Source organism: Ceraceosorus guamensis (genome assembly GCF_003144195.1).
Source record: "Ceraceosorus guamensis strain MCA 4658 unplaced genomic scaffold IE81scaffold_10, whole genome shotgun sequence".
In the NCBI taxonomy this organism is placed as follows: domain Eukaryota; kingdom Fungi; phylum Basidiomycota; class Exobasidiomycetes; order Ceraceosorales; family Ceraceosoraceae; genus Ceraceosorus; species Ceraceosorus guamensis.
Genome location: NW_020290005.1, coordinates 22,853 through 46,134, shown reverse-complemented (window position 1 = coordinate 46,134; position 23,282 = coordinate 22,853). Strand labels below are relative to the sequence as shown.

Sequence of the window (23,282 nt, the reverse complement as noted above, 5' to 3'; positions counted from 1 at the left end):
GCTCTCTGCTCTGACGTTGCCCGTTGTGGATCCCCTACCCATCCGCGGATGGCCCTGCTTGGGTGAAATGCGTGGGTGGGTGCATGCAGCAGCGTGCATACACGCTCCCACCGACTACTGCCGTTGCACCAATCCTGGACTTGAATCCAAAATCCACGCTACTGCGACTCAAAACTGCCGGCCGCGACATCATAGGCCGGAAGGCCGAGCGAGCGAGCGAATCAGGTGGCAGCGCGCCTCAGCCACGCAGCAGCAGCAGCAGCAGCACGGCAACTATCGCGTGACTCAAACCGCGCGAGGAGCAGGCGACTTTCTGATTTTGACTCACATTCACCTCGTCGGCGCAAACTTCCTGCTACTTTTTGTTGTTCTTCTGCCCACAATCAGCCTGCTGACAGTCACTTCCCCACTCACACTGACTAGTCCTCTACCATTACCACCATCATCAAGCAGACAGCAAGCGCCAAGATCAGGAGAACAAGCACAGCTCACCCTTGTCCCTCGTTCAAGCCGCTTTGACTGCTACTTGCCAATTTCGCAGCTGGACCCCACCAAGTTTAAACAGGCCAAGATGGCATCCAGCACCGTCTATGTCGAGCGGCACCCAGACGAAGGGACGGCGCAATGTCCTGTGGCGCACGATCCAGCGCAGCCGCTTCCACCCGGTCATCCCCCGACCTCCAGTCACCCCGCCAGCAGTCTGAAGCCACCCACCGCGCCCGGCTGCATCTTCTTCAGGACCACCGATGATCTCATCGTCACACCTCCACTGTCAAGAGTGGCGAGCGCAAAGCTGGACGATCTCAAAGCAGCAGCCAATATCAATCCGCTCGCTCCCGGAGCTGGTCAATCACTGGACCCCGACACCAGTCTTGTGCTCGCGTCTCGTAACTCGCAGCTGGCGCTGGTGCAGAGCAGTCATGTGTCAGCCATGCTCTCGTCTCACTACTCTCACCGCTCGCCCGCTTTTGTCAGCTTCACTCGAGAACAAGCGGCTTTAGCAGGGCAGTCCTCTTCAGCCAAAGCAGACAGCACAATCACTCCTCCCTCCACGCCACCTTCTCTTCCTTCCTTGCCCACCTTCGATGCCGAGACAATCTCCACCGCACAAAGTAGGATCGCAGCGCTGGGCATTCCAGGCCCTTGCAGCTTCCCAATCACGTCGATGTCCACTGCCGGAGATCACAATCAGCGCTCGCCTCTTTACGTCATTGGCGGAGACGGCAAAGCGATTTGGACAAAGGAGTTGGAAGTCGCTCTCTCTGGTGGAGCTGTCGACGCTATCGTGCACTGTCTCAAGGATGTGCCCACTGCGCTGCCAGACGGGCTCATGCTTGGCGCGATTATGGAGCGAGAAGACCCGAGAGACGCTCTTGTCGTCAAGAAGGGCTTGCCTTACAAGGTGAGTATTTGGAACGATTCGTGGGCAGCTGTGTAGAGCGATGGCTCACGTGCATCATCACACACCTACAGACGCTGGACGAGCTCCCTCCTGGTTCTGTGATTGGAACATCGTCCGTTCGAAGGGTGGCGCAGCTGCGCAGGAGATATCCAGAGCTAGTCTTTTCAGATGTCGTGAGTGAAGCGGCGGCGATTGCAGAAGTGCATTCCTCTAACGCCAGTCCACCGCGCTTCATCAACAGCGCGGAAATCTCAACACTCGTCTCTCAAAGCTTGACGCGCCGAATGGGCCTTACACTGCGCTAGTACTTGCCGCAGCTGGACTGATACGATTGAATCTCACAGCTCGCATCACTGCCTTCCTTTCTGCACCTGTGCTGATGTACTCTGTCGGCCAAGGTGCGCTCGCCATCGAGGTCAGAACACCACCGCCTGGAGCTGATCCTCGAACGAACAGAGAGGCTCGGATTCTTGAAATGATCCGATCCATCAGCGACTGGCGAGCTACATGGCGGGCTGAAGCCGAGAGAGCTTTGCTGAGGGAGCTGGAAGGAGGATGCTCCATTCCTGTTGGTGTGGAGACCCGATTCGCCGACCATGCAGAGGTGGAAGGACAAAGGAATGAAGGAGAAGCTCTCAGGTTGGTGGCCGCTTCTCGTGGCGTCGACGTAGGGGATACGCGAGAGGAAGAAGGGCATACGATTCCTCCGGACGAGATCACGTCCAGCTCTGGTGCGCCAACAAGACCTGCTGCGCTTGAGAGGCTCAACACGGACAAGTTAGACGTTGCTGCTGCTCAAGCTGCCAGCACTTCTGCTACCCCTGCACCGACACCGGCCATCAAAGCTGCCGAAGAGTACTACCCTGAAGATCGCGCCGCAGCTCCCGCAGAAGGAGCCGAGCTCACACTTCACGCCATTGTAGTATCTCTGGACGGCAAGAGGTCATGCGACTACACACTTACGCGGCATTGCATGGATGTTGCGGATGCGCAAGCATTGGGAAGAGCTGTCGCTCAAGAGCTTGCCCAATCCAGAGGAGCTAGGGCGATCTTGGAAGAGGTGGAGAGGCACCGCAAGCTGGCAGAAGCAGCGGACGAGAGGAGACGGAGAGAAGGCAGAGCTCAAAGGGTCGCGGAAGTTGCTGGAAAGGCGGAGGCCGTGGCGCACGAGGGCTACGGACTGGAAGGGAGGAGGGAAGAGAAGCAGAGCTTGGAAGCGATCGATGAAGCTGAGGCTAGACGCAAGTTGCAAGAGGTCCTCGAAGCTGCCAAGAATGGAGATAGGACTAGAAGCGGTAGTCTGCTCAATGGCGACGTTCCCCATGGATTACTTGCTAACGAGACGGATAGGAGAGGTATTCCTCGATCGGACGGTTTGCCAAAAGCTTGGGAAGTGTAGATCAGAATCAGATGTCTGCCTGCCATTCCATGTTCCTCCATCTTCCCTTTCGATTTTTTTCTTTTTGCAACCTTGGGCTTGATCACTATGACTCCTTGCGCGTGGCAATGTTACCCGAAGAGCTCCCGCAGACTTGCACGATGACTCCTGCAGGCCATCTAGGTCCGTGACGCTGACACGTTCGAGCGGTCATGGATTTGAAAATTGATGAATCCCTACAAGAGGTGGGACAGTGCTGCCACATCTGCGCGACGAGCGCGAAGGTGGGGTGGAGAGGGGGGTCGCTTGCAGAAGAGGGCACAATTTGGTGCAGACGTTGACGCGCATACGCGCGCGCGCCATCTGCTATGCGGTCTGCGCATCAGCAGCGAGCTGCCTGCGAACTCGCCGCGCGTGACTCGTGAACGTCACGACTTCCTGATCCGCACTCGTAACTTCCACATCCACACGGCGCATGCATGGCGAGCTTGCTTGATTGCACCACCAACAGCGAACGCAGCTCAGTCACGAGTCCGAGCGCATCAAGCTTCTTTCTCCTGGATTTTCTCGTCCCTGGAAGCCTGCAAGACCTTTTGATCTACCTGCTGCGCAGTGCCCGTGATCCTCAGCTTGGCCAGTGCTGCCACCCAACGCCATTCGTGATTTGCGAGAGCACTCGACAAAGGGCGCTTTGCAATCCGGAAATCCTGCCCGCTGGCAATCTACAATGCCGAAGCATGCGCAGCCCAGAAGGAGCGTGGCAGTCAGAGCGCCAAAGCCGCTGCCTCCGGCCGCTGTAGCTAAAGCTGGCGAGGGCTCGAACGTGGTGGGAGCAAGTGTCGGTCCGCTTGGGATAGGTTCAAGCATCAGCACAGTCGAAGACAGCAGCTCATCGCTCATGGACGGGGCAGAAGCAGCTCCTTCGACTGAAAAGAAACCCTTTGCTCAACCTTTGCCGCCGAAAGGTGTGAGAGCTATTCATAGACCCCCTCATGATCCTAAAGTCGCTAGTGCTGCGGAATGGAACTCTTTATTGTGCTGGGCTAGGAGACAGCGTGGACCTCAGTGGGATGAGAGCACCGGATTGTGAGTTGCGCCTTGGGTGTAGAAGTGTGAGAGGGAGGAAGGGTGCTGCGATGCTACTTGGCGGGCAAGATCAGAGTCGTCAGAGGCGCGCCATCGTCTCCCTGGTAGTGAAGCCAACGGCAGTAGATGCCTTGAACGGCTCCGTAAATGCAAGTCATTGCTGCACCTAAAGGATGACAAGGTCTTGATTAGTAAGCAAGAGTACGTCCTGATGTTCCTCTACCTCGTTGTATCCGATGCAGCTGGCAGGTAGACAAGAATAGCGCAGCGTACTACGCTTTCAGCGCTCGACCGGCAATCAATACTGCGCTAGACAAGACGAACAAAGTCTCTAATTGCGACATTGCAAGTGAAGATGTTCAGGCGATGCAGGGTGTCATCGGTGCGGGAGGATCAAATGACAATCTAGCGTCGAAGGGCGAAGAGCACGAAGGAGGGATGGGATCTGCGAACCATCAGACCTCGTTTGATGATGGCAGCCCTCCTCCCGTGGGACCAGGACGAGCGGGGCGTCGGAGATGACGACGGCGTTCCATACTTGCGTATGCGCAAACGAGCGTGGATGCTACATGATTAAGCCAGGGATCATGAGTCTCCACATTTCCGCAGGCACACTGAAACGTCCCCTGAGCCTGCATCAAGAGCACTTGAACGGCTGGCCCAAACAAGACCGTATAGCCTTGTAAACTGTATTGACCATTGTAACGATATTCATGATTACATTGCCTACAAATCGTCGGCTGCACTCTTGGTCAATCGTACACGAATTTTGCCGATGAATTGGGCTTCAGCCTTCGGTGGTGTAGCACCCACCGGTGTGTACCTTTCATTGCAGGATGGACAAGAACAAAGTTCATAATCTAGACTTTGCCGTCGCTGCAGAAAGTATTCTTGACTGCCCTCGCCTTCCCCCTCGATGCGCGAATGTAATTGCTGCTTTGGCTACAGATTTGCGGCCGTTCACGAACCCGGGGGTCCAAGGCGAAGCTCCGTGTCTACTTCGTGTTTCTTTGCAGGACGTCCCTCGACGGCAGCTGGAGCGGGCCTCTTGACGGAGGATCCGGAGCTGGACGGTCCAAGACTAAGTTGGAGGCCGTCATCATGGGCGCTAGCTATGGGTCTCGGTGTCAATGAAGAGGCGCTCGAAGCGACATTAGAAGTCTGCCGGGAGAGCATCGTCCTGTCATGAAGCGGCGCTGCATTTCCGACATGTGCGGTCAATGCCGGATCATTGTCGGTCGCACTCAAGAGGTCTGGAGGGGGCGCTTGTTTGCGGGAGCTTGGCGCGGGGCCCTGTTGAGGCCCGAGCTGTTTAGCAGACCGACTAGGCAAAGCGCCACCCCGAGACGATTCAAGGATATTCGCTCCCGCCTGCTTCGCTCCGAAGGGGGAGCGCGCTGCGGCTCCCTGGTTCACCTGTCTATAAGCTGTAACAGCATCATGTGGACCCTGAGCGCGAGCGATGGCCTTGAGTGCACTCTTGGCTCTGCAGATAGGCGTGGGCACAGGAAAAATTTAGTGAAGCAGGAAGGCGACGGATGCAACGCGTGTGAGCGATGCTCACTGATCTTTGCTGAGTCCGGTCTGGTGGACGTGGAAGTCAACATCTTCTTCGATTGGGTTCTGGCGGTGCCGATCCTTCAATCCGAACGTAGTAGTCTCAGGCAACACGACCTTGTGCTCATGCTGCAGGACCATCACAACGACCAAAATCAGCTGGGCTTTTCGTTGCGAAAAGAGTGGTGTCAAGTACTCACGCTTCCGTCTTCGCTTGGCAAAGCCTGCCCCTTTTCGTCCCAAGCCCTACCGCGAAAGTGCCAACGGGGCTCCGTCGGCGTTCGGTGAACAGGCGTTGAAGCCTGCGCAATGCCCAAACATCTTCCATTAGTCATGTGTTGAATAGGCAGTGTGTCCTCATGAACGCACCTCGAAGGAATTGATGCGCTGTCCAGATGCTACTCGAACCTGTTCCTTGTGTCGACGGAAAGCGTCGAGCATGTGGGCGGCTTCTGGCGTGGAAATCTTCAGCCTCAGATGCTGAGCATAGCCAAGCCCCGCATACTCTCGTGCCCTCCGCACTGCGGTCTTGACATTTTCTTTAGCGTTAGCTGCCTTCCTAGCGGCTATCGCGGCAGCTCTCTGAAATGCAAAATTGGGATCTTGATTCATCTCGGGAGAGTGATGAATCTTGTGCAATGTTTGACCGAACTGTGCGTGTCGCTCAGCCTTGCTTGGTACTGTCTTACCATCTGGGCCAGTGACGCTGGCCCAGTAATGGGGCCACATGTCGCGTTGCGTTGTGCGCACAGGCTCACGCATCTGAAGACATTGTCACGGAGGCAGAGAAAAGTAGCCGATCAGCACCGAGCCCTAGATGTGTTGCTCACAAAAGCAAGAGCTAGACACTCACTTGGATCTTGTGGTTACTAAGATCGATGCCCTCTCTCACAGCGTACAGACGCGCAGACTCGCGCAGCTCTGCCGTCTCTTGAGGCGAATAGATGTGCTTGCCAGCTTTCAAGACCTCAAAGGGCAGTTCACCGCCTGCGCGCTTCAGGATGGTCTGCGAAGTCGAGAGTTCGTTTGCGTGCAAGTCTCTTCGCTCGCCCTTGAGAGACAATGTTTGGCCTTGCGCTACATGCTTCCTCGGCCTTCCGCGAGGCCTTGCACTATCTGTACCCCTTCTCCGTGAGACGTCCTGGTTTACCCTTGGCCCGACCTTGTGTGGCGCCGTTTGATCCTCTGTCTGCGATACAAAACGCTTCTTTGGCCTTTCACGAGGTCTCGTCAAGGCGGCAGTGTGTCGAATGCCTTGGTCTGTCTGCTCAAGCTTGGCAGCAAGATCGGCAGAACGAGCCAGGAAGCGCGGGCTGGAAACCTCGCCCGCGTCTATCTCTCTCAGGCTACGTTGCTTCTTGTATCTCTGTCGAGGTCCTAGATCAGAAAAGCTCGAAGTCGTCGGCGTGGTCGATTGAGAGCTCGTGGATAGGCTATAAGCTCGAAGGCCTTCTGCAGAGCTATCCGGGGAAGCGCTTGGCGCTGAGTTGCGCGAGTGCTCTTCCGATGCTGGAGACCAGTGCCTGGAATCTGGACTGATCAAAGGCGATTTGGCGGCAGTCCGCCCAAGCTGTTGAGCTGCTTGAGCTGCGCGTCTACTTCGAACGAGCTCGTTCCATTCACGCGTGTTCTTGTCCAGCAACGCCTGAAGTTCCGTTGGCATTTCACCCTTCCTGAAGCCATGTATGGACGAGTGAAGGTCGCCGGGTATCTTCCTTGCCAAGTCGGAGGCGGTTAGGCGGATTGCGCCAGTTGTTGGCCGCGCTTTGGTCAGATCGACGACCTCTTGGACCTCCTGCTCAGCTTTTCGGGCAGTGCCGACTTCAGGAAGAAGCCGACGGAGTAAAAATCTAGCGCTGGGCTTTCCTCTCGTCGTGTGGACTTTGGACCAGCCCGGGTCGTCCGTCATCGAGGCGTCTCGCCTCAAGAGCTCCTCTGGAGGCGGAGGGAGATTGAGATCAGGAAGGACTCGGCGTGGCGGTGTCGCTGGCTTTTCACTCCTTTCGGGCGACAGAGATGTCTTGGCTTCATCTGAGCTGCTTTCCCGAATTCTGTCACTAGGCGACGATCTAAGCTCGGTCGGATGGGCCTCTTTGTAGACATCGCCAAGTGCGCGAGACTTAGTTGCGGATGGCGAGCCATAGGCATCACTAGAGCTTGAGGTAGCGTGATGCACGCGTCTGGTGCCCTGTTCTACCTGTCCGGTAGATGCGATCGATTGCAGGTTGGAGGGCTGGTCGGCCTGCCCAGATAGATGCGTTGCCCGAGCTCGCTGTGCGGCCAGACGAGCACTGCGCGGTCGCTGCGGAACAGCGACCATTGTGTCAGCGCGCGTGCTTGACCCATCATCCATCATCTCGGCTGGCCCTGCTTCGGATGGCCCATCTTGGGGTGGCTTTCGCATCTGTTGCTTCTTGCGTGCCGGCGGAGCACCAAACAGCGCTTCATGCCTTTCTCTCCATCGCGTTACTCTTGAACCGCCCGGGGTCTTTCGCTTGGCGCCCTTGCGTTCTGGCGTCCATTCGAGACCGGCTGCTGCCGCATCCCTCTGTTTGTCACGCAGTCTGGTCCTGTAAGACCCTTCCGGCGTCTTTCGTGGTCGGCCTGGACTGCCGAAAGGCGGAACCGGAGATACCGGTCTGACTGGGTGGGAGAGGTCGCCGCGCTTTGGAGACTTGTTCATGCTTTTCAACTTGTCCATGATCGCCTTACTCGGACTTCGGTGGTTCGGATCGAGATTCAACGAGATCAAGGTGGCTCTTCGTTTATCACGAAAACGTGTGGATCTAGAGCCCTCTGGAGTATCACGCATCTTTCCTAAAACTTGGCCGTCTGGCAAACGAGGACCGAAACGGGTAGGACGTGGAATGTCGGCGTACTTTGCCTTGTAGACTTGATCGCGACGAATGGTGGCCTTGGACCCGGTCGGTGTCTTGCGCTTCCATCCGTACGGCCCTTCGTGCAGCCACACCTTAGCTACACTCTTGTGGCCTGAGCGTGTGTAGCTGATGGGAGGCTTTGCAGCCTTCTCGCCTTCAGCTGCTTGACCGTTCAGACTCTCCGCAGTCTTGGGAATGGCACGTGTGGAGGTCTCGCCATTCAAAGCTTCAACCGCCTTCTCGATTCCACTACTTGAGGCCTCGCCTAGTGCGCGGGTGATCAGCGGTGCCGGTGAAATTCTCGAAGCTTTTGCCTTACCGACCCGCTGCGCGTGCACACCGAGCAATGGAAGAGCACCAGGTAGAGGTGCGGAACCGGGAAGGTGGTGGAAAGCCTGAGTCTGGCCAAGTACTGTCCGACAAAATCCCTCATCTTTCACCTCGGAGTCGTTGAGGGGCAGTGAAGAGGGTATGCGACTCCAGCAGCCGGTAGGGGTACAGACAAGCCTATCCTTAGGCCTCGAAGTAGGTAGCAGCTTTCCTTCCAGGGAGTGAAGGTAGAAGAGGAAGAGGGCGCAAAAAAGGGATGCCACCAGCAGAGCGGGGCGCGCCTTGGTCGGCAAGTTGCAGCGAGTGCCTGTGTCTTCCCAGCTGCTTGCCTTTGCACCACCTGTTTGCGTCATCTTTCCTTCAGCAGATCGTCCCCAAAGGTCTGGTTGCGTGGCTGGTAACCGTTGAGCTAGCATGTCGCCCTGAAGAATGCACAGCTCTGTGATCACCCTTCCACTGATTTGCCAACGACTGACTGCACCTCCGTTGTGTGAGAGTACCTGCGCCTTTGTGAGAGATCAGCTCAGCGCGGACCTGTTGAAGAATGCCGACCAGCGGCTCGGCTGAAGAGACAAAATGCAAAATCGAAAAGAATCAATCTTCATGGAGGGTGACGAAACGAATAGGAGGAGAAAGCGTTGGCTACATTTGTAGAGGATTCGAAGACTTGCACACCATGTCAGCCAAGCTCGTTGGTCGTCATGGCAATCGACCAGCGCCACCTGGGCCGCGTACTCGCCACCCAACGACGCCTACCGCAACGCCATCCGTATTCACAATTGTGGCGCATCACGAGTCGATCGTGCTGTATATACATACGCGTGGCGAATGTGTGAGTGGTTGCGTTGAATGGGAAGCGCGGCGGCGCGCGCGGGGATACGAAGAGTTGTACCCAATCATACACGCACCCATACCAGAACGAGCCTTCGCCACTCGGTCGAGAGCAAAGCCATCCACGTTGACGACGGTTGCGGCAAGGATCGCGGGAGCCTTCTGCCGCCAAGTGAGCTTCTCCTCAAGAAACGCCATGTGTGACTCCAAGCCGATTTCTCGCACGAAGCGTTACGCACTTCGTTTGCGCCACCAGCGCAGCCTGTTCAGCGCATATAGTGTCGCATTCACACCATCGCAGCTACTCGGAGTTCCTTCCGTGGAATCCACTCTTACAGGGAGGCGTCACCTTCCATCGACAGCAGCGTCGGCCTTCTCGAATTTCCTGGGAGGGAGCTGATGATCCACAACCCAGAATCGCTCAAATTGTGAAATTGATTGGAGAGAAGATGATCATCATGGAAGTGAGTAATCAAGAATGACAAGCCATGCAGCTGCTCTGGCCCGCGACTCACGACACTTTGGGGGGCGAGCATGGAGCGTGCGCGTCAGCCGCCGTGCGCAGCCGTGCGAGAAGTGACGCTATAGTCGAGTCGTGAGTCGTGACTCGTGAGTCGTGAGTGATGAGGAGCTAATCAAGCGAGATGAGAGGCGGAACACAGCGCAGCAGCTGCAGGACAGTCACGGGGTGTGAGTGAGTCAAGTGTCAGTCTTGAGTCACAAGTCTGCTGCTGCTGGGAGTCGTGAGTGCGCGTCTGTCGGGACTTCGGGGCTCATCTTAGCCGGTTCGTTCCCCACATTCGTGAAGCCCGCGCCGTGACTACACCACACCAAATCGTTCTGCTTCCGGAGCAGAGCGCTCGCAGCTAGCACTTGGAGAGTTCGCCTCAACGGTGAGTAAGCTCTTGACTAGAACTGTACAGCCCTACCTTTGAAGCAATCGATTGGCTCTTGACTCCATTCGGAGAGCAGCGCAAGCGAGAAGGCCTGCTCTGAAAGTTTCCCAGGACGCGGTTCGATGCGCGCCGCTTGCAGACATCTCTTTCCCGCCAGCTTTTCTTGCACACTCTGCTGCCAACACATTCAATACAGCTCGACGCGACACTGTTCGCAGCTCAGCATACCTCTACTTTCCCCCATCCGGCGTTCAAGGATCGGCCAAACGCTGCAGCGCTGTCTGTCCTCGCGGTCATTCACCAGCAGAGGGTTTCTGCGATCACACACGATGAGTGGTGACGCGCACACTGGGTCGAGCAAGGATGATGGCGAGATCGGTCTGCCCATGACGCCCAGGCTCAGCTCAACTCTAGTCATCCTAGCGCCAAGTCGAAGCAGCGGCAGCACGCGCAGCTGGGAAGCTCCCTGGATGCGCACACTCATGGTCCAACGATCGTCCAGAAAGGGCAGCTCCTTCAGATCCGCAGTCGTCTTCCCGGGCGGAGTAGTAGACGACGCGGACTTCGAGACCGCCGAAATCGCTTGTGAGGCCAAGACGTACAATGACGAGAAGGAAAGAAAGGCAGAGGTCAAGGAGCTGGCGATTCGGATTGCAGCTGTAAGGGAGACTTTTGAAGAGACGGGACTGCTACTCGTGCCATCTCGCGCGGAGGCGAGAGGAAGCATACCTCGCTGTAGAGCCGTCGGGGCTGGAGAAGCTGGCATGAGCGTGGAGGAGTGGACTGCGATGCGTGACAAGGTGAGACAGAGACACTTCGTAGGCATCGCTTCCACTATCATGCCGATGCTCGCGCGCTCCCGGCCCAGGTGCATACAAGCGCCAAGACATTCTTACCGTTCCTGCAAAAGGTCTACGAGCGTTCGATTGGCTCGGGGTTTCCGAAGGAATCAATTCCTGTGGCGAACATGGCAGCATACAGTCGCTGGATTACGTGAGTAGGATGCCAGTCCAGTACAAGCGCTTCGTGAGCTTGATCGCCTTCACATTCCCAACAGGCCCAAGACAGTCGTTCGTCCGGCCAAGCGCTTCGATGCACACTTCATGCTGTGAGTGGCCACCAGCAGTCGCATCTCTATTTGGACGATCTGACCTTGATCATTCATGCGCTCTGCAGAACCGTGCTCGATGCGGAAGATGTTCTGTCACCTGCCGGGCCTGGTCCTTCGGGGGTAGAGCGCATGGCGAGCGGGGACGTCTCGGGACTAAGCGCAGACCAGCAAGAGGTTCAGATGCTGAGGACAGACACGCCAGCTGAGCTTGTTGAAGAAGCTTTGGCTCAAAAGCTCATCATGTTCCCTCCACAGTTCTACGTGAGTGTCTCGAATGCCCTCAAGAGATGCCTCTGCTCACTCGATCACAGACGTCAACTCAAACACTTCAATATTGTAACTCGTGCGCGCGATAGATACTTGCGGATTTGGCATCTGCGCTCGCTCAGCCTGTGGAAGAACCCCTGTCCACTATCCGCCCATTGATCTTCAGTGATCCAAAGAGCAGAGACGCCGATCAGAGTAGCTCAGCACACGGCGGCCCTGCTTCCTCTGCAACAGTATCGAGCGTCATAACGGAGAGCCGCAAAGCATCCATGTCACCCATGGGACAGCTCACGGCGGTCGAGCCTCGAGCTGTGGTAGAGAGCGGAGCACCTGTGCCGAGCAAAGCAGGTGCAGCTGAAGAGCAAGGGCAGCAGTACGCGTTTCCGCTGGTCTTGCCTGGAGATGTGGCAAGCTCTGCACCGCAGAGACTAGCAGCTGGTCTACCTGCTCGAGCGCCCGGCCGACGTCAAGGCCGAGAAGCGCCCCCACCGCCTTTGAACAGGGTCATCGTCAGTCCGAGAGCAGGCAACCTGTCTGTCTGTGGCGTCATCAGAAGAGGCATGCCTGGCTTGCACGACTTCACTTTCGGATGGCCGGGATTGGAACCTGCCGTCAAAGATGGCGCTGAGACAGCTGCTACTGCCCGTCTTTGATCCACGTGCGAACACATCACATTTCGTAACCTCTCGCTTCACATAGCAAATGCATGCTTGCTGCAGTGCCTGCCTTGATGGCGATGCCCCGCATCGTGTTGTGCGCACCGTCTGTCTGTCCCATGGCACTGGCTGCGAGCGATCGGGCAAGTGGGCGAGACGCGCAATGGGATCCAGAAAGTAGCCGATCAGAGCATCATCAAAGAAGGGTAAGCCAGAATGATGCTTGTGCGTAATGTACTGAGGGCCGATCAAAGCATTAGGCATGTGCAAGTGGAGGAGTCCACGATTGTGAATGCCTGTTGTGGACAAGAAAGAGCGTTGCAACAAGTTCAGAAGAAGTCGCGATCGGGGCGCGCACGGTGCAGCTCGCCCGTTCAGCGCAACCCGCTCCGCTCCACCCTTGCATGCGGCGTCGCGCGCGTTCTCGCGTGGCAGCAATTCGCGGCGTCTGCTGTACAACTCGAGAGACTCGATCACGACTCGTTAGTGCATGCATACACACAGTGCACACACCCGCACTGGACGACAACTCGCTGACCCACGCAACCACCATTCGGTGATTCGTTATCCTGTTCCCACGAGTCCTCTTGGGAAGCACATGTTCACGTGTCGAGACTCCCCTCTTGAACAGCACCTCTCCCGCATACAGCCACGTTGCGCTGCCTCTTCGTCTCGAGCTTGGACCCAAAGATTTGGAGTGATCGCCGTCATGACTGAAGCAACGACCAACGACCTTCCAACTTCTCCGCCCACTTCGCCAGGGGACGATGCGGCCGCACGTCGAGCTGCTCGAAAAGCTCGCATTTTGGGATCGGGTACCGACCGGCTAGCTCGCATCACCAAGACGGGAAGAGGCGACGAAGCCAGTACATTGTACCCTCCCACTTCCCCCTCTTCCTCTTCATCCCGAGGAATTGCTCCAAACCTCTCTGCAGAGGCAGATGAACATCCAGATCCAGAGGAGATTGATCTGGCTCAGTTGGCTAGATTACAAGCTGGCGAGGGAGGCGCGATGAGCGTCAATCCTTTTGCTAGCCCGAGGGCTGGACAAACACACCTCAATGATGCGCAGTCTCCCGGACAAGGGCAACAGGGACTTCCGCCAGGTTTCCCGCAGCTTCCAGCTGGCATGGAGCTGCCTCCCGGCATGGCGGATATGTTTGCTCAGTTTCAAGCCGCCATGGCCGGTGGAGGAGGTCCACCCGGCTCAAGTGGTGAAGCAGGCGCTCAAACTTCAACCCCACCCGTCGCTCCATCAGGTTCACGAACGGTGGAGAGGATCTTTGGCTTGACGAGGGTCTTGATATTTGCAGCTTTTGGTGCATATTTGGTAGCTCCACTACTGCACGCCCATAGAGCTGTGCTGGCCGGAGAGGGAGAGGCTCATCACGTCAACGGAGGAGCATTGTTGCACTGGGCAAGATTGGGGTACGAGAGGCCAAGCCCGTGGGATGCAGGCACTTTTGGTCTTGAAGAGCTCGGACTCGGCGGCATTGTGAGTGATGAGGTCCTAGGTGGCGCACGGCTTGGCGTGGCTTCAGCGTTGGACAAAAAAGTCTGCAGCCTGATGGACTGCTTCGTGCGTCGACGGGTAGGTCACTTAGCTGAGATTACTTTTCCTTCGCGATTGCCGATGTAGCCCGTCTTCTACCTCTTCTTGACTCTCGAAATCGGGTTGCAATCGGCAAGAATCATGCTGATGAGGGTGAGTCACAAGGCGAAGGCACTGTGGTGCATAGGAGCCACCTCTGACCAAACCTTGTGCGCTGCGGTCTTTCTCTCCCTATTGCAGCACCGACCACCTCCGCCTTCTCTCCTTCAACGTTTCTCCCCTTTGCTACCTCCAGCGCTCTCCTCCATCCTCCTCACAGGCTCTCAATACTTGACGCTCCTGAACGCCTTCATCAACGACTTGGCCGTCGTCATTTTTGTGATGGGCGTTGGAATTCTGTGGGCTGGTTGGAGGGTAGGATACGATCCGTTCGGTCAAGCAGGCGATGCGCTAGCTTCCATCGGATCTGCCATCGATCCCAACCAATTTGCCGATACTGCTAGTCCGGCCGGTGTAGCTGCGTCGGCGCGGGGTGCGGTGGGCGGCATACCCGCTCTGGCCAAAGCAGCAGCTGAGAATGTCCTCGGTTCTCAACCCCCCTTTGAACCCCCTTACCAGGGTGCTTTGTAATGTCTCGATCACGTTCAACGGGCTACGATTAGCAGTAATGATCATAGATTCACTTTTCGAAGTCCCAAATGTTGCACTAGGGGCGATGGTTCCCTCTTCCGTATCTAGCTGGAAGGCGCTTGGGGCCAATCCAGCGCGAGTGAACCTGATCGGTTGGTGACTCGCGGGACGCTTAAAGAGCAGGGTCGCGTTCGAGCCTCTGGCCTAGCTAGCGTGCTGATGGTCGCTGCATGGCACGCCCGTGTCTCGTGCAAAGTTCGCCTGCGCGCAGCGAAGACAAGAGCGCATCCACGATCGAGGCGTGCTTTAGGCGGCAATTCGACTCAGACTCCCGTCATCCACCTGCTGTGCGGCTTGAGTCGCAGTCAAGCAGGAGCGCGAGTTTGCTTTGAAAGTCCCGCATACACGTTAGAGGTCGCAAGAGGGGGCAACACAAAGTTTGGCAAGGCGTCAGGCTTCGAAGCGAGTCCTCGACGCTTATCGAAGGAGTTTCGACGAGCATTCCAAAGGGCCATCCTGGCTTGAGGCTTTGACTGGAGGGCTAGTCGGCGGTGTTCAACAAGGGATTCGATCCGGAGCTTGCACTGGCGCCGCAGGCAGCTTCAAGGTCCAGTCGAAGGCGCCGGATAGATTCTGGTTGTCGCTTACCAACAGCAGAATGGCACTGCCAAATCTACGAAGGATCTTTAGGTGAGCATCGATGAGCAACGTTCTCGCCCCAACAAGTAAGGGCGTGGCATTCCTTTAGGCTCAGATTCGCATCAAGATGCAGAGTCACAAGATGACTGACCCGCAGACTTCTTCTGCTTCCGTTTCCTTTTGACTCTTGGCCACGAATGCGTTGTCATCATCGCCTCTGCTTTGCAGCGCAGCGCGCAGTCCAGCCCAGGAAAGAGCAGTCTCTCGACAAGCATTCTTTAGATTCGTGACCTTTACGGCCTCTTGCGTCTTCATCGCGCTCCTTTCGAGCCCCAAGAGAAGAGCCGCCTTACTTGGCGCAGGAAGTGGAAGCAGCTGAAGTGAGCGCCCTTGGAGCACGAAAATATACGCATTGCAGGGATGAGAGGGATGTTCCGGGGCACTCAGCAGCCGTCCGGTTGAAAGCGTCCGCCTCGCTGCCGTCAGGGGACTTGGTCTCCTGCCTCTTGGCTAGAAGATTAGCCACCTCACCCGCTGCTCGTCATCAGTTTCCGCGATCAATCAACGGGGCTCAAGGGGAAGACACTGCTTCTCGAGATGCGGATCTGATCGCAAATGTGCACCTCGATCTTCACTCGCAAGGCTGTGAGCTCCATGTACGCTTCTGCACGTCGCCTGGAAAGGGCCACAGGTATGCATTTCGGACGAGAAGGATGCAATGCTCGGTGTTTTGTAGGATGAAGGAGGAATGTTGTGTAGTGCGGTGTGTGAGAGTTGTGTTCGAGAGAGAGTGCTTGCGACGAACGCGGTTTGACTAGTATGTGGGAGACTGGATCTGCGAGGAGCAGAGGAAATCGAGAGTCGCGGCACTTTGTGGGATACGGAGATATCGTGGACTAGGTAGCGGACGAGATTGTGAGGAGAGGCTCAGATCTTGATTTGGTATGGGTGGGAAACCGGAACGGAAACGATGTGGTATTTTGGGAATTTTGATGCGCCCTAGCCTCGGAGACCTGCCCACGATGCACAGAGCGCTGGCAGATTGAGCTGCGCAAATCACCACCGAGAAATTGGCCGAACAAGGGAAATGGAGCAATTAGCGAGAAAGGCATCGACCATATGGTTGGCGCCGAAGGAAATTGAAGTGGAGGGAAGAGCCAGAGCGTAGAGTAGAAATTGAAAGCCGCAGCGGGAGCCGGATGAAGCGATTAGAAGGCACAGTAGAGTTTCCCGGAGGTATCTTTTGCGGGGCCTCAGAAAGGTCGAGAGAGAGCGACTCATGATCGATCCTGCTCAGCGTGTTAGTGTCGGTCAAAAGCTAGCTGCGAAAGCACGCGAGAGACTTCATCCATCGTGGCAGGCTCGGGCACAGGCCCTCTGGTTGCCGATGGCGCCACTCGGGAGATGCTTGACGTGGAGGCGTGACTAGGCGCAAATCCACCACCCCCGGGGGGCATCTGGGCCCCTGCAGGCGGCATGAAGCCAGCGTTGGATCCAATGGCGCCATAGGGACGAGGCACAGAGCCGGATGCGATAGCTTGAGCTGCCTGCTGAGACGCCAGCGCGCCGATATCCAGTGATTGAGTACGATGATTCGGCTGAGCTCGATGGGCAAAAGAGCGAGGCTTCCTCAATGCTGATCGTCGTGCTTCTTCGCTGAGCGGATCGTTGTTCTTGTGAATCAGTCCCACGTCGTCCGACATCCGAGTCGTGTGGTGCGGAAATGCAATACCAGCTCCAGAAGCGTGAGCGGGTGATATCTGGGGCGGAGCCCATACATCGCTGCTGAACGGTGCTGGAGCTGAGGCGATGGGAGACTCAGCGTATGGCGATGGATACATCGACGAAGGTAACATCGGAGAGTTCGACGGCTGATTACGGGGCGTAAAGCCCATCATTGCTGGCATGCTTGAGCCACTTCCTGGCAGCGCCGAGGTTGTGTAGTGATGCCCGTGCGAGACGACAGAGGCTGAGCCAGGAGCTGAGTAATGCGACGGCGTGTCGAAAAGAGCTTTGATGTCGGGAGTGCTTGCAGCGGTTCGCAATCTAGACCGATCATTGTTGTATTGGTAGCGCAGAATATCGGTCTGGAAAGAGTCCGTCGATTCTGTGGCGGTACTGATGAGCTTCGTGGCAAAATGCGGGAAAGACGACGCGAAAGAGTCCGAGCGCGTTCTCTTGGGTGAGTCGTAGACATTGATGTTGCGCGAAACTAGGAAATCTTCGAGTGCGTCCTTTGCGGCAGGCAAGAAATCTGCGTTGCTACGGTTCAGCCTGAGCTTAAAAAGTGTCTCGGTGCCAGCGAAGCTCGGCGGCGCGATTGCTGAGCTGCTCGCTGCTCCGTCCATCTTTGAAGTTCCCACGACAGGTACGATTGTGATGTTGAGATCACGTTTGACTCGCTCAGTGAGCGCGACAAATTCATGGGCGGAGACAAGCTGCTCTAGCTCGGCAGAGTGGGGCGTGCGAAATTCTGCCTCGAAGGGAACATGATCGAGGAGCATTTGTGCTGCGATGTGAATCTGAGACTCTGGACCGAAGATGGAGACCAGGTCGGAGGCAGTCTCCTTGGGCGGGAAGCGCACCGTGGAGCTGGTCTTGCTCTCAATGTCATGAATGAAGGTACCTTTCTCACCCAGCAGAGTGCGATGGTAGCGGCGCGCGATCGCAACAGTCTCACTTGTGTAGTCCTTATCTTTGGGATTGACAAGCTCCATGACAGCTTGCTTAAGATTCTCCAAGTTGATGGCGTTCTTTGCTGGAGTGCGAGCTACAACGTTGTCTTCATTGTCTACGTAGCCGCCAAGAGCAGCAAATTCTTCAGCATTTGAAAATTTGACGTAGACACCGTACTTTTTCATGATGCGCTGTATGCTCTTTCCGCCAACACCAATGATGCGCTTGTGATAGGCCTCGGGGACGTGGAAAGAGATTTCTGCTGGAAGCTCCTCCTGCAGGAATGCAAGACCCTGCAAAGCGCCTGTTCGATCGTTCGAAGAAACTTCAATGAGGAAGTTGTAGTCGTTGAATGCGTCGAACTTGATTCGCACGCCGCACTGTTTCATGATTTTGTTGACCTTTCCGTTCTTCTTACCACTGATGAATTCCCTCTGGTCGTTGGCAAGCTCGATCTGGAAGCGGACTTCGAAATTGTACGGTCGCACTGCCTTCAAGTCCAAGAGAGAGCTCACAGCAGCACGGACTTCGTTCTCCAATCCATGCATCTCGAAACAATTGCCTTTGAAGACGAGCTCAGCTCCTGATGTGCTGCTGATGTCCTTCAACGCAGAGGATAGCTGCGCACTGTCGAGCATTGCAGTCTGAGAAAAGGCGTCGTAGGCCAATGGCAGCAGCCACAGCGATGCTGTGTAAAACTGACTAGTCAGGCTCATGACCGATCGAATGGTCCGTTCAATGCTGACGCGATTGTCTCCAAAGACAGAGATGACGGTTGCTTGACCGCCAAGCATCGGGAAGTTGATAAAGGTGCCATTGTCGAGCATTGCCGACTTCAACTCTTCCAAGCGCTCCATGAGCATCCAGTCGACTTTGCGGGGCAAGATTGCGGTGTCGCGTGAGATGATGCCTTTGCTCTTGTGGACGGAGACCTGATACAGCATATCGCGCGCTCGCTGAGCTCCGAAGAAGTCCCCAGTCACGTAGATGGTGTTTTGCCTCGCCAGGAAATCAGGGTCCGAATCGGTGACGGTTGACAGAATGTTAGAAAAGGAGGTGGGAAGGTAGATATTGGTCGCTGTTTCTTCCTGAATCTTCTGGATGACGCAGCGTTTGCGACCGCCGATGATATTGTGCAGCTTGTAGTCAATCTCACACATCTCTGTGTGCAAGCCATTCTGAGAGCGGCGCGCAGAACGCAGCGGGATGAGTAAGGGTCGTCTGGCGCCATGATGACTTTTCAACAACTCACCAACTCGTCCAACATCACCATGATCCGCACTCTTGCCTGTTCGACGCCCTCGAAGTTACCAGTGATGGCCAGCTCTACAGATCTTTCGGTCTCGAGGCCATAGCCAAGATCGCGTCCGCGCGGCTCGGTGCTCGTCCACGACACGTGCGTCCTGGTCTGCGCAGAGATCGTGTCCAAGCGGCTTCTAGCATGGGGCTTGAGAGTTTCGGTGGCCTGGCCAACCGAGGACTGCTGACTCAACGTTGGAGTGCCTCCTGCATGCTGGTCAGCGGCATTATGTACTATGTCTCCACGGGGTACCTTAAGCACGCTGCGAGCTCGAAATGGGGCGTCCCGAAGAATGGCACCGCGCGCGCTCATTACCTGAGCGTAGCCGCCGCTGAGATGAAAGCTGTGGTGCTGAATGGTAGGGCGTGGAGGTTGCGAGGGCGGTATTTGCATGGTGGGGGGTGCTGCTTGAAGGCTGTGCTGCGAAGCGAGCGAGGCTGAGCTGCCCATCGGAATGCTCGAGTATGGCGAAGCTACGCCGAGCATGCCGCCAGCTGGACCTACGCCCATACCCATTCGAGAAGGAAAAGCACTTGCCATGTCGTGTCCAAAGCCTTGAGCATACTGCTGATACGGGTACGTGCTTGGGAACGGTGAAGATGCCGGAGCGGGTAGCGGTTGAGAGGGGAATGGTGAGCTTCCAGGGTTAGAAAAGCTGGATTGGCTCTGGCGCAAGTTTCTCGAAGACGCTCCGCCCGCTCCATCATCCAGCTCGACAGGCGAGACAGCAATCAAACATTGATGGACATTCATCGCATCAGTTGCGAGCCGCGCTATGGCATCGCTTAGCTCAGCGCCCGTCGGCTGAGGCCCAATGCCTGACGTAGAGAGACTTGGCTGGGCACTGTGTGTAGCGCTGGGAATGAATTCTGACGTCGCTCGTGTGCTCGTACCACCCGGTGTGCCAAAGGCGCCAGCACCGGCTACCGCGCTTCCACTGACACTTTCTGCTGACACAGAGCCCCTGGATCCAAAGTCGAGGGATGAATGCGTGTCGACAGTCGACCTTGAGTCTCGCAGCTTTCCCGATTGAGCCAGATCAGCAGCCGCAGGCTTGGGCACTTTGCTGTCATCCGCAGAGTGAATCGCTTCGGCAGCTGCGTGCTCTACAAGCTGGGTGTTCTCCTTGACTCCAGGCTGATAACATTGCGAAGGGCTCCCTGCCGTTGGCCTTGGATCCACAGACTGTGAAGGTTTGACGGAGTCCTTGGATTCAGACTTCTCCATTTTGAGACCCTCACCAATGGCGCCAGGAGCCGACGGTTCTTGATCCTCCCCTTCCCCTTCGGACTTCTCTGAGCCAGGACCTACAGCTTCCGCTATCCGCTCACTGGCCCTCTTGCTGCCGCCAAAGGCGCTGGGCATGAAAGCTTTGACGCTAGGTGGGAATCTTGAGCGCATGGATTGTAATCTACCAGTGCTGGGTCCCGGTGCCGACTGACGCGGTGCTGCAGGCCCAATTGGGGAGGGAAGATTGAGACTGGCTTCTGAGGTCGAGCCGGGGGAGAGGAGGCTTTGTGAGCTGGACTGAAGGTGTGTCGCGGGGCTGTTCGCCATGCCAAAGGGCCCGGACGCGGCATTGCGCGGCAATGTGAATGTGATGGAGTAGACGTCCATGTTGCGATGCAGGATGCAGGTCAAGCAAGGACAGGATGAAGGAAGGGAAAAAGAAGAAGGGACAAGCCCCACCGCCAAGGGGGAGAAGTGAGTGTGAACGGCCTTGGTGGACGAAGAGTCGGTCGATGGAGATTGCGCTCGTCTGGGCAGCCTGATGCATTATACGTATACGTACACAAGATGAATGGCGGCTGCTGGCTGCCTGCCTATATACCACCCACCACCGCCTCTATAGACGCCGGGTAAAAAAGAAGGGGGCTACCCATCATCGCCCGCGCCGCTTCACTTAACTCATGCAGCATGCACACACCGCCGCGTCACGTGGCTAACTTCTGCGCCTTTATTCGCATATGACTTTGGCTGCCTATACTGCTGCTGTGCGGTACGCAAGAAGCGCGGGTCCGCGCGCGCCGGTGCCGAAGCGCGGCAGCGCTAGCAGCGCGATGACGCTGTGAAGCACCCTCTTCCGTGTGCTCTGCAGCGTGCTGTGCCGGCCGAGGATGGATAGAGGGGCAGATAAGAAAGAGGGCCATCATCAGCCTGGCCATGATTACACCTCTTAACGCTTGTGACTTCAGGCCGCCCAATTCTTCCCTCAGGCGAGCAGCGCTTCACGAGAATTGCGCTGCAAAATTGACACTGAAGCGCCCTTCTTCTCGTTCGAACCTTTAACGCCAGGCCCCCTTCGCATACTTTGGAAGATTACAAGAGCAATACGCATACGGTCGCCCTCCTGTTCCTTCTTGAGAAAGAACCCGACCCAGGCAACACTCCTTATTGATTCGTGACTCTTCTGCTGTAGTCTCGGAGTGATCATCGCTCGAAAATACGAAAGGTATCATTGATACCATTGGCAATCTTCACTGTTGTGATCAGTCGGCTGCTCCAGCTCCAGTCAGTAATGCCTCTGCCCAGCTTTCCGGCGAAATCACGCTTTTCGATGAGCCCTCGCTTCGCTCTCGTTCACTCAGACTGATCTAGATCGAGCCATCGCTCATGAAGGGCAGCAAAGAAGGCATTCGTGATTCATTGGGCACTGTCTCCTTTGGCTTCGATTCGGCACTCCCTGTCAGAGGGCTTCATTCGTCGTCCAAGCGCATGCAACCACATCATAGTAGCTTTGCCTTCGGCGACACCTGCAAGTCGGGTTCGCCCGATGTCATCAACCAAGGAGCAGGGCGTCTCAGGACATTTTACAGGAGAACAATCTTTGAATGAACGATGGACTAGCCAAGCTTAACGTCTTCGCTATGCTGGGTATTTTCGCCGGTATGATGCAAGATTGACCTCAGCAGGAGTCGAGAGGGTTTGAGCATACTGTGACTCGTGCTCGAATGTTGAGCTTGGCGAAGGTAAGCCTATCCACATAGGTGGGCATCTCACCCTCATATTCAAATTGATATGCCCTTGATGGCCGCAACGGCGGTGACACATGCTGTGCACATGGCCCATATGAGGTGATACAGTCACCAGCAAGTGGCCACCAAGGCGCAGCTGCAGATGAGCCTCGTGCTCACGTCACTTCATTTGCGCCCTTACCGGCCCGAGATGCGATGCCAAGGTGAGCGTCGAAGGGCGCCCGACGTCGCAGCTATAGGTGGGCGAGTGTGCACTCACGACTGCATGGTGCCGTACGTACGTGCTTCGACGGATTCTTCGCCATACCGCGCGTCGAGCTTCGCAACCCAGATCGGTTGCCCATCGAACTTTGAAACCTTTGCCGAACGCTTCGTCGACGGCAATTAAGTCCTCCGCGCACGGACCCCGGACCGGCTTATTTGATGCTCATCATTCGTGTATCTCGTGCGGAGACGTGATCATCAATCGTGAATCTGCCTGTATTGGTCGAAGGATTCCCAAGACGATGCGCGCCAAGAGAAAGCTGCTACTCGTGAGTGAAAGCCTTCCATGGCCCACCATTCTATAGGGCAAGGCAGTGAGCATTGAGAACCTTATCATCCGCATGTCGTGGTCTTAGATTCGCCTCGGCGTGCCGTACGCGCGTGAGTGTCTGCGTCAAGGAAGCAGCGAGCCGGTCGAGGCGGGCCTTGAGATGCTGATGACGCGCGAGCCTGATTCTTGATTGGCGGGCTGAAATGAGGTATTTGCAGGGCGCCACACGTGAGATTCCAAAACATATCCCCCGTCGCAGGACAAATGCTTTCATTCTTGATTGGCAGATGAGAACCTATATAGGTACCGCTTGATGCAGCTTTAGGTTCGAGGTGGGGCCAAGGACTGGCCCCAAGGTCCTTGAGGGAGGCCCACTGCACTCGACATGCTTGGACGTGGAGGTCTTGGTCGCAAGCAGTAACGTCAGCTTTGCAGCGGTAGACCTTCGACTGCCTGAGGCTGTCCCTCTTTTGTTATCGCGATTTCCGACTGCGCGCCAGGTGCGAAGTAACGAATGTAAAGCATTTCGAATCATGAACCAGGAATGTCCCCAGTATTCAAGCCTCCGCTTTCATTTCAAAC

At 56.3% G+C, this 23,282-nt stretch overlaps 6 protein-coding genes across 6 annotated transcripts; 4 read left to right on the top strand and 2 right to left on the bottom strand.

Annotated features, from left to right (window-relative positions):
- The first annotated feature begins 334 nt into the window (after nucleotides 1–334).
- On the top strand, nucleotides 335–2,956 carry IE81DRAFT_298817 (hypothetical protein). Its single transcript, XM_025512190.1, has 3 exons — nucleotides 335–1,402; nucleotides 1,474–1,575; nucleotides 1,644–2,956. The coding sequence occupies exons 1-3, from the start codon at nucleotides 572–574 to the stop codon at nucleotides 2,799–2,801; spliced, it is 2,091 nt and encodes a 696-aa protein (XP_025371669.1). The 5' UTR covers nucleotides 335–571; the 3' UTR covers nucleotides 2,802–2,956.
- Nucleotides 2,957–3,228: 272 nt separating this feature from the next.
- Nucleotides 3,229–4,647, top strand: IE81DRAFT_321123 (hypothetical protein). Its single transcript, XM_025513244.1, has 2 exons — nucleotides 3,229–3,866; nucleotides 4,109–4,647. Exons 1-2 carry the CDS (start codon nucleotides 3,508–3,510, stop codon nucleotides 4,386–4,388), a joined length of 639 nt encoding a protein of 212 aa, XP_025371668.1. The 5' UTR covers nucleotides 3,229–3,507; the 3' UTR covers nucleotides 4,389–4,647.
- Nucleotides 4,648–4,665: 18 nt separating this feature from the next.
- On the bottom strand, nucleotides 4,666–9,302 carry IE81DRAFT_8881 (hypothetical protein). Its single transcript, XM_025517723.1, has 5 exons — nucleotides 6,277–9,302; nucleotides 5,793–6,185; nucleotides 5,624–5,725; nucleotides 5,431–5,552; nucleotides 4,666–5,352 (listed from the first exon to the last, which is right to left on the bottom strand). Exons 1-5 carry the CDS (start codon nucleotides 9,046–9,048, stop codon nucleotides 4,827–4,829), a joined length of 3,915 nt encoding a protein of 1,304 aa, XP_025371667.1. The 5' UTR covers nucleotides 9,049–9,302; the 3' UTR covers nucleotides 4,666–4,826.
- Nucleotides 9,303–10,264: 962 nt separating this feature from the next.
- On the top strand, nucleotides 10,265–12,458 carry IE81DRAFT_321119 (hypothetical protein). Its single transcript, XM_025513243.1, has 5 exons — nucleotides 10,265–11,159; nucleotides 11,228–11,352; nucleotides 11,417–11,467; nucleotides 11,536–11,731; nucleotides 11,827–12,458. Exons 1-5 carry the CDS (start codon nucleotides 10,689–10,691, stop codon nucleotides 12,388–12,390), a joined length of 1,407 nt encoding a protein of 468 aa, XP_025371666.1. The 5' UTR covers nucleotides 10,265–10,688; the 3' UTR covers nucleotides 12,391–12,458.
- A 426-nt stretch (nucleotides 12,459–12,884) lies between these two features.
- IE81DRAFT_321118 (hypothetical protein) lies at nucleotides 12,885–14,625 on the top strand. The gene is made up of 3 exons (XM_025513242.1): nucleotides 12,885–13,888; nucleotides 14,033–14,098; nucleotides 14,186–14,625. The coding sequence occupies exons 1-3, from the start codon at nucleotides 13,103–13,105 to the stop codon at nucleotides 14,573–14,575; spliced, it is 1,242 nt and encodes a 413-aa protein (XP_025371665.1). The 5' UTR covers nucleotides 12,885–13,102; the 3' UTR covers nucleotides 14,576–14,625.
- Nucleotides 14,626–16,515: 1,890 nt separating this feature from the next.
- Nucleotides 16,516–20,807, bottom strand: IE81DRAFT_328647 (hypothetical protein; the record flags this gene model as incomplete). Its single annotated transcript, XM_025515112.1, has 2 exons — nucleotides 16,516–19,068; nucleotides 19,143–20,807. The coding sequence occupies 2 exons, from the start codon at nucleotides 20,805–20,807 to the stop codon at nucleotides 16,516–16,518; spliced, it is 4,218 nt and encodes a 1,405-aa protein (XP_025371664.1).
- Nucleotides 20,808–23,282: the final 2,475 nt, after the last annotated feature.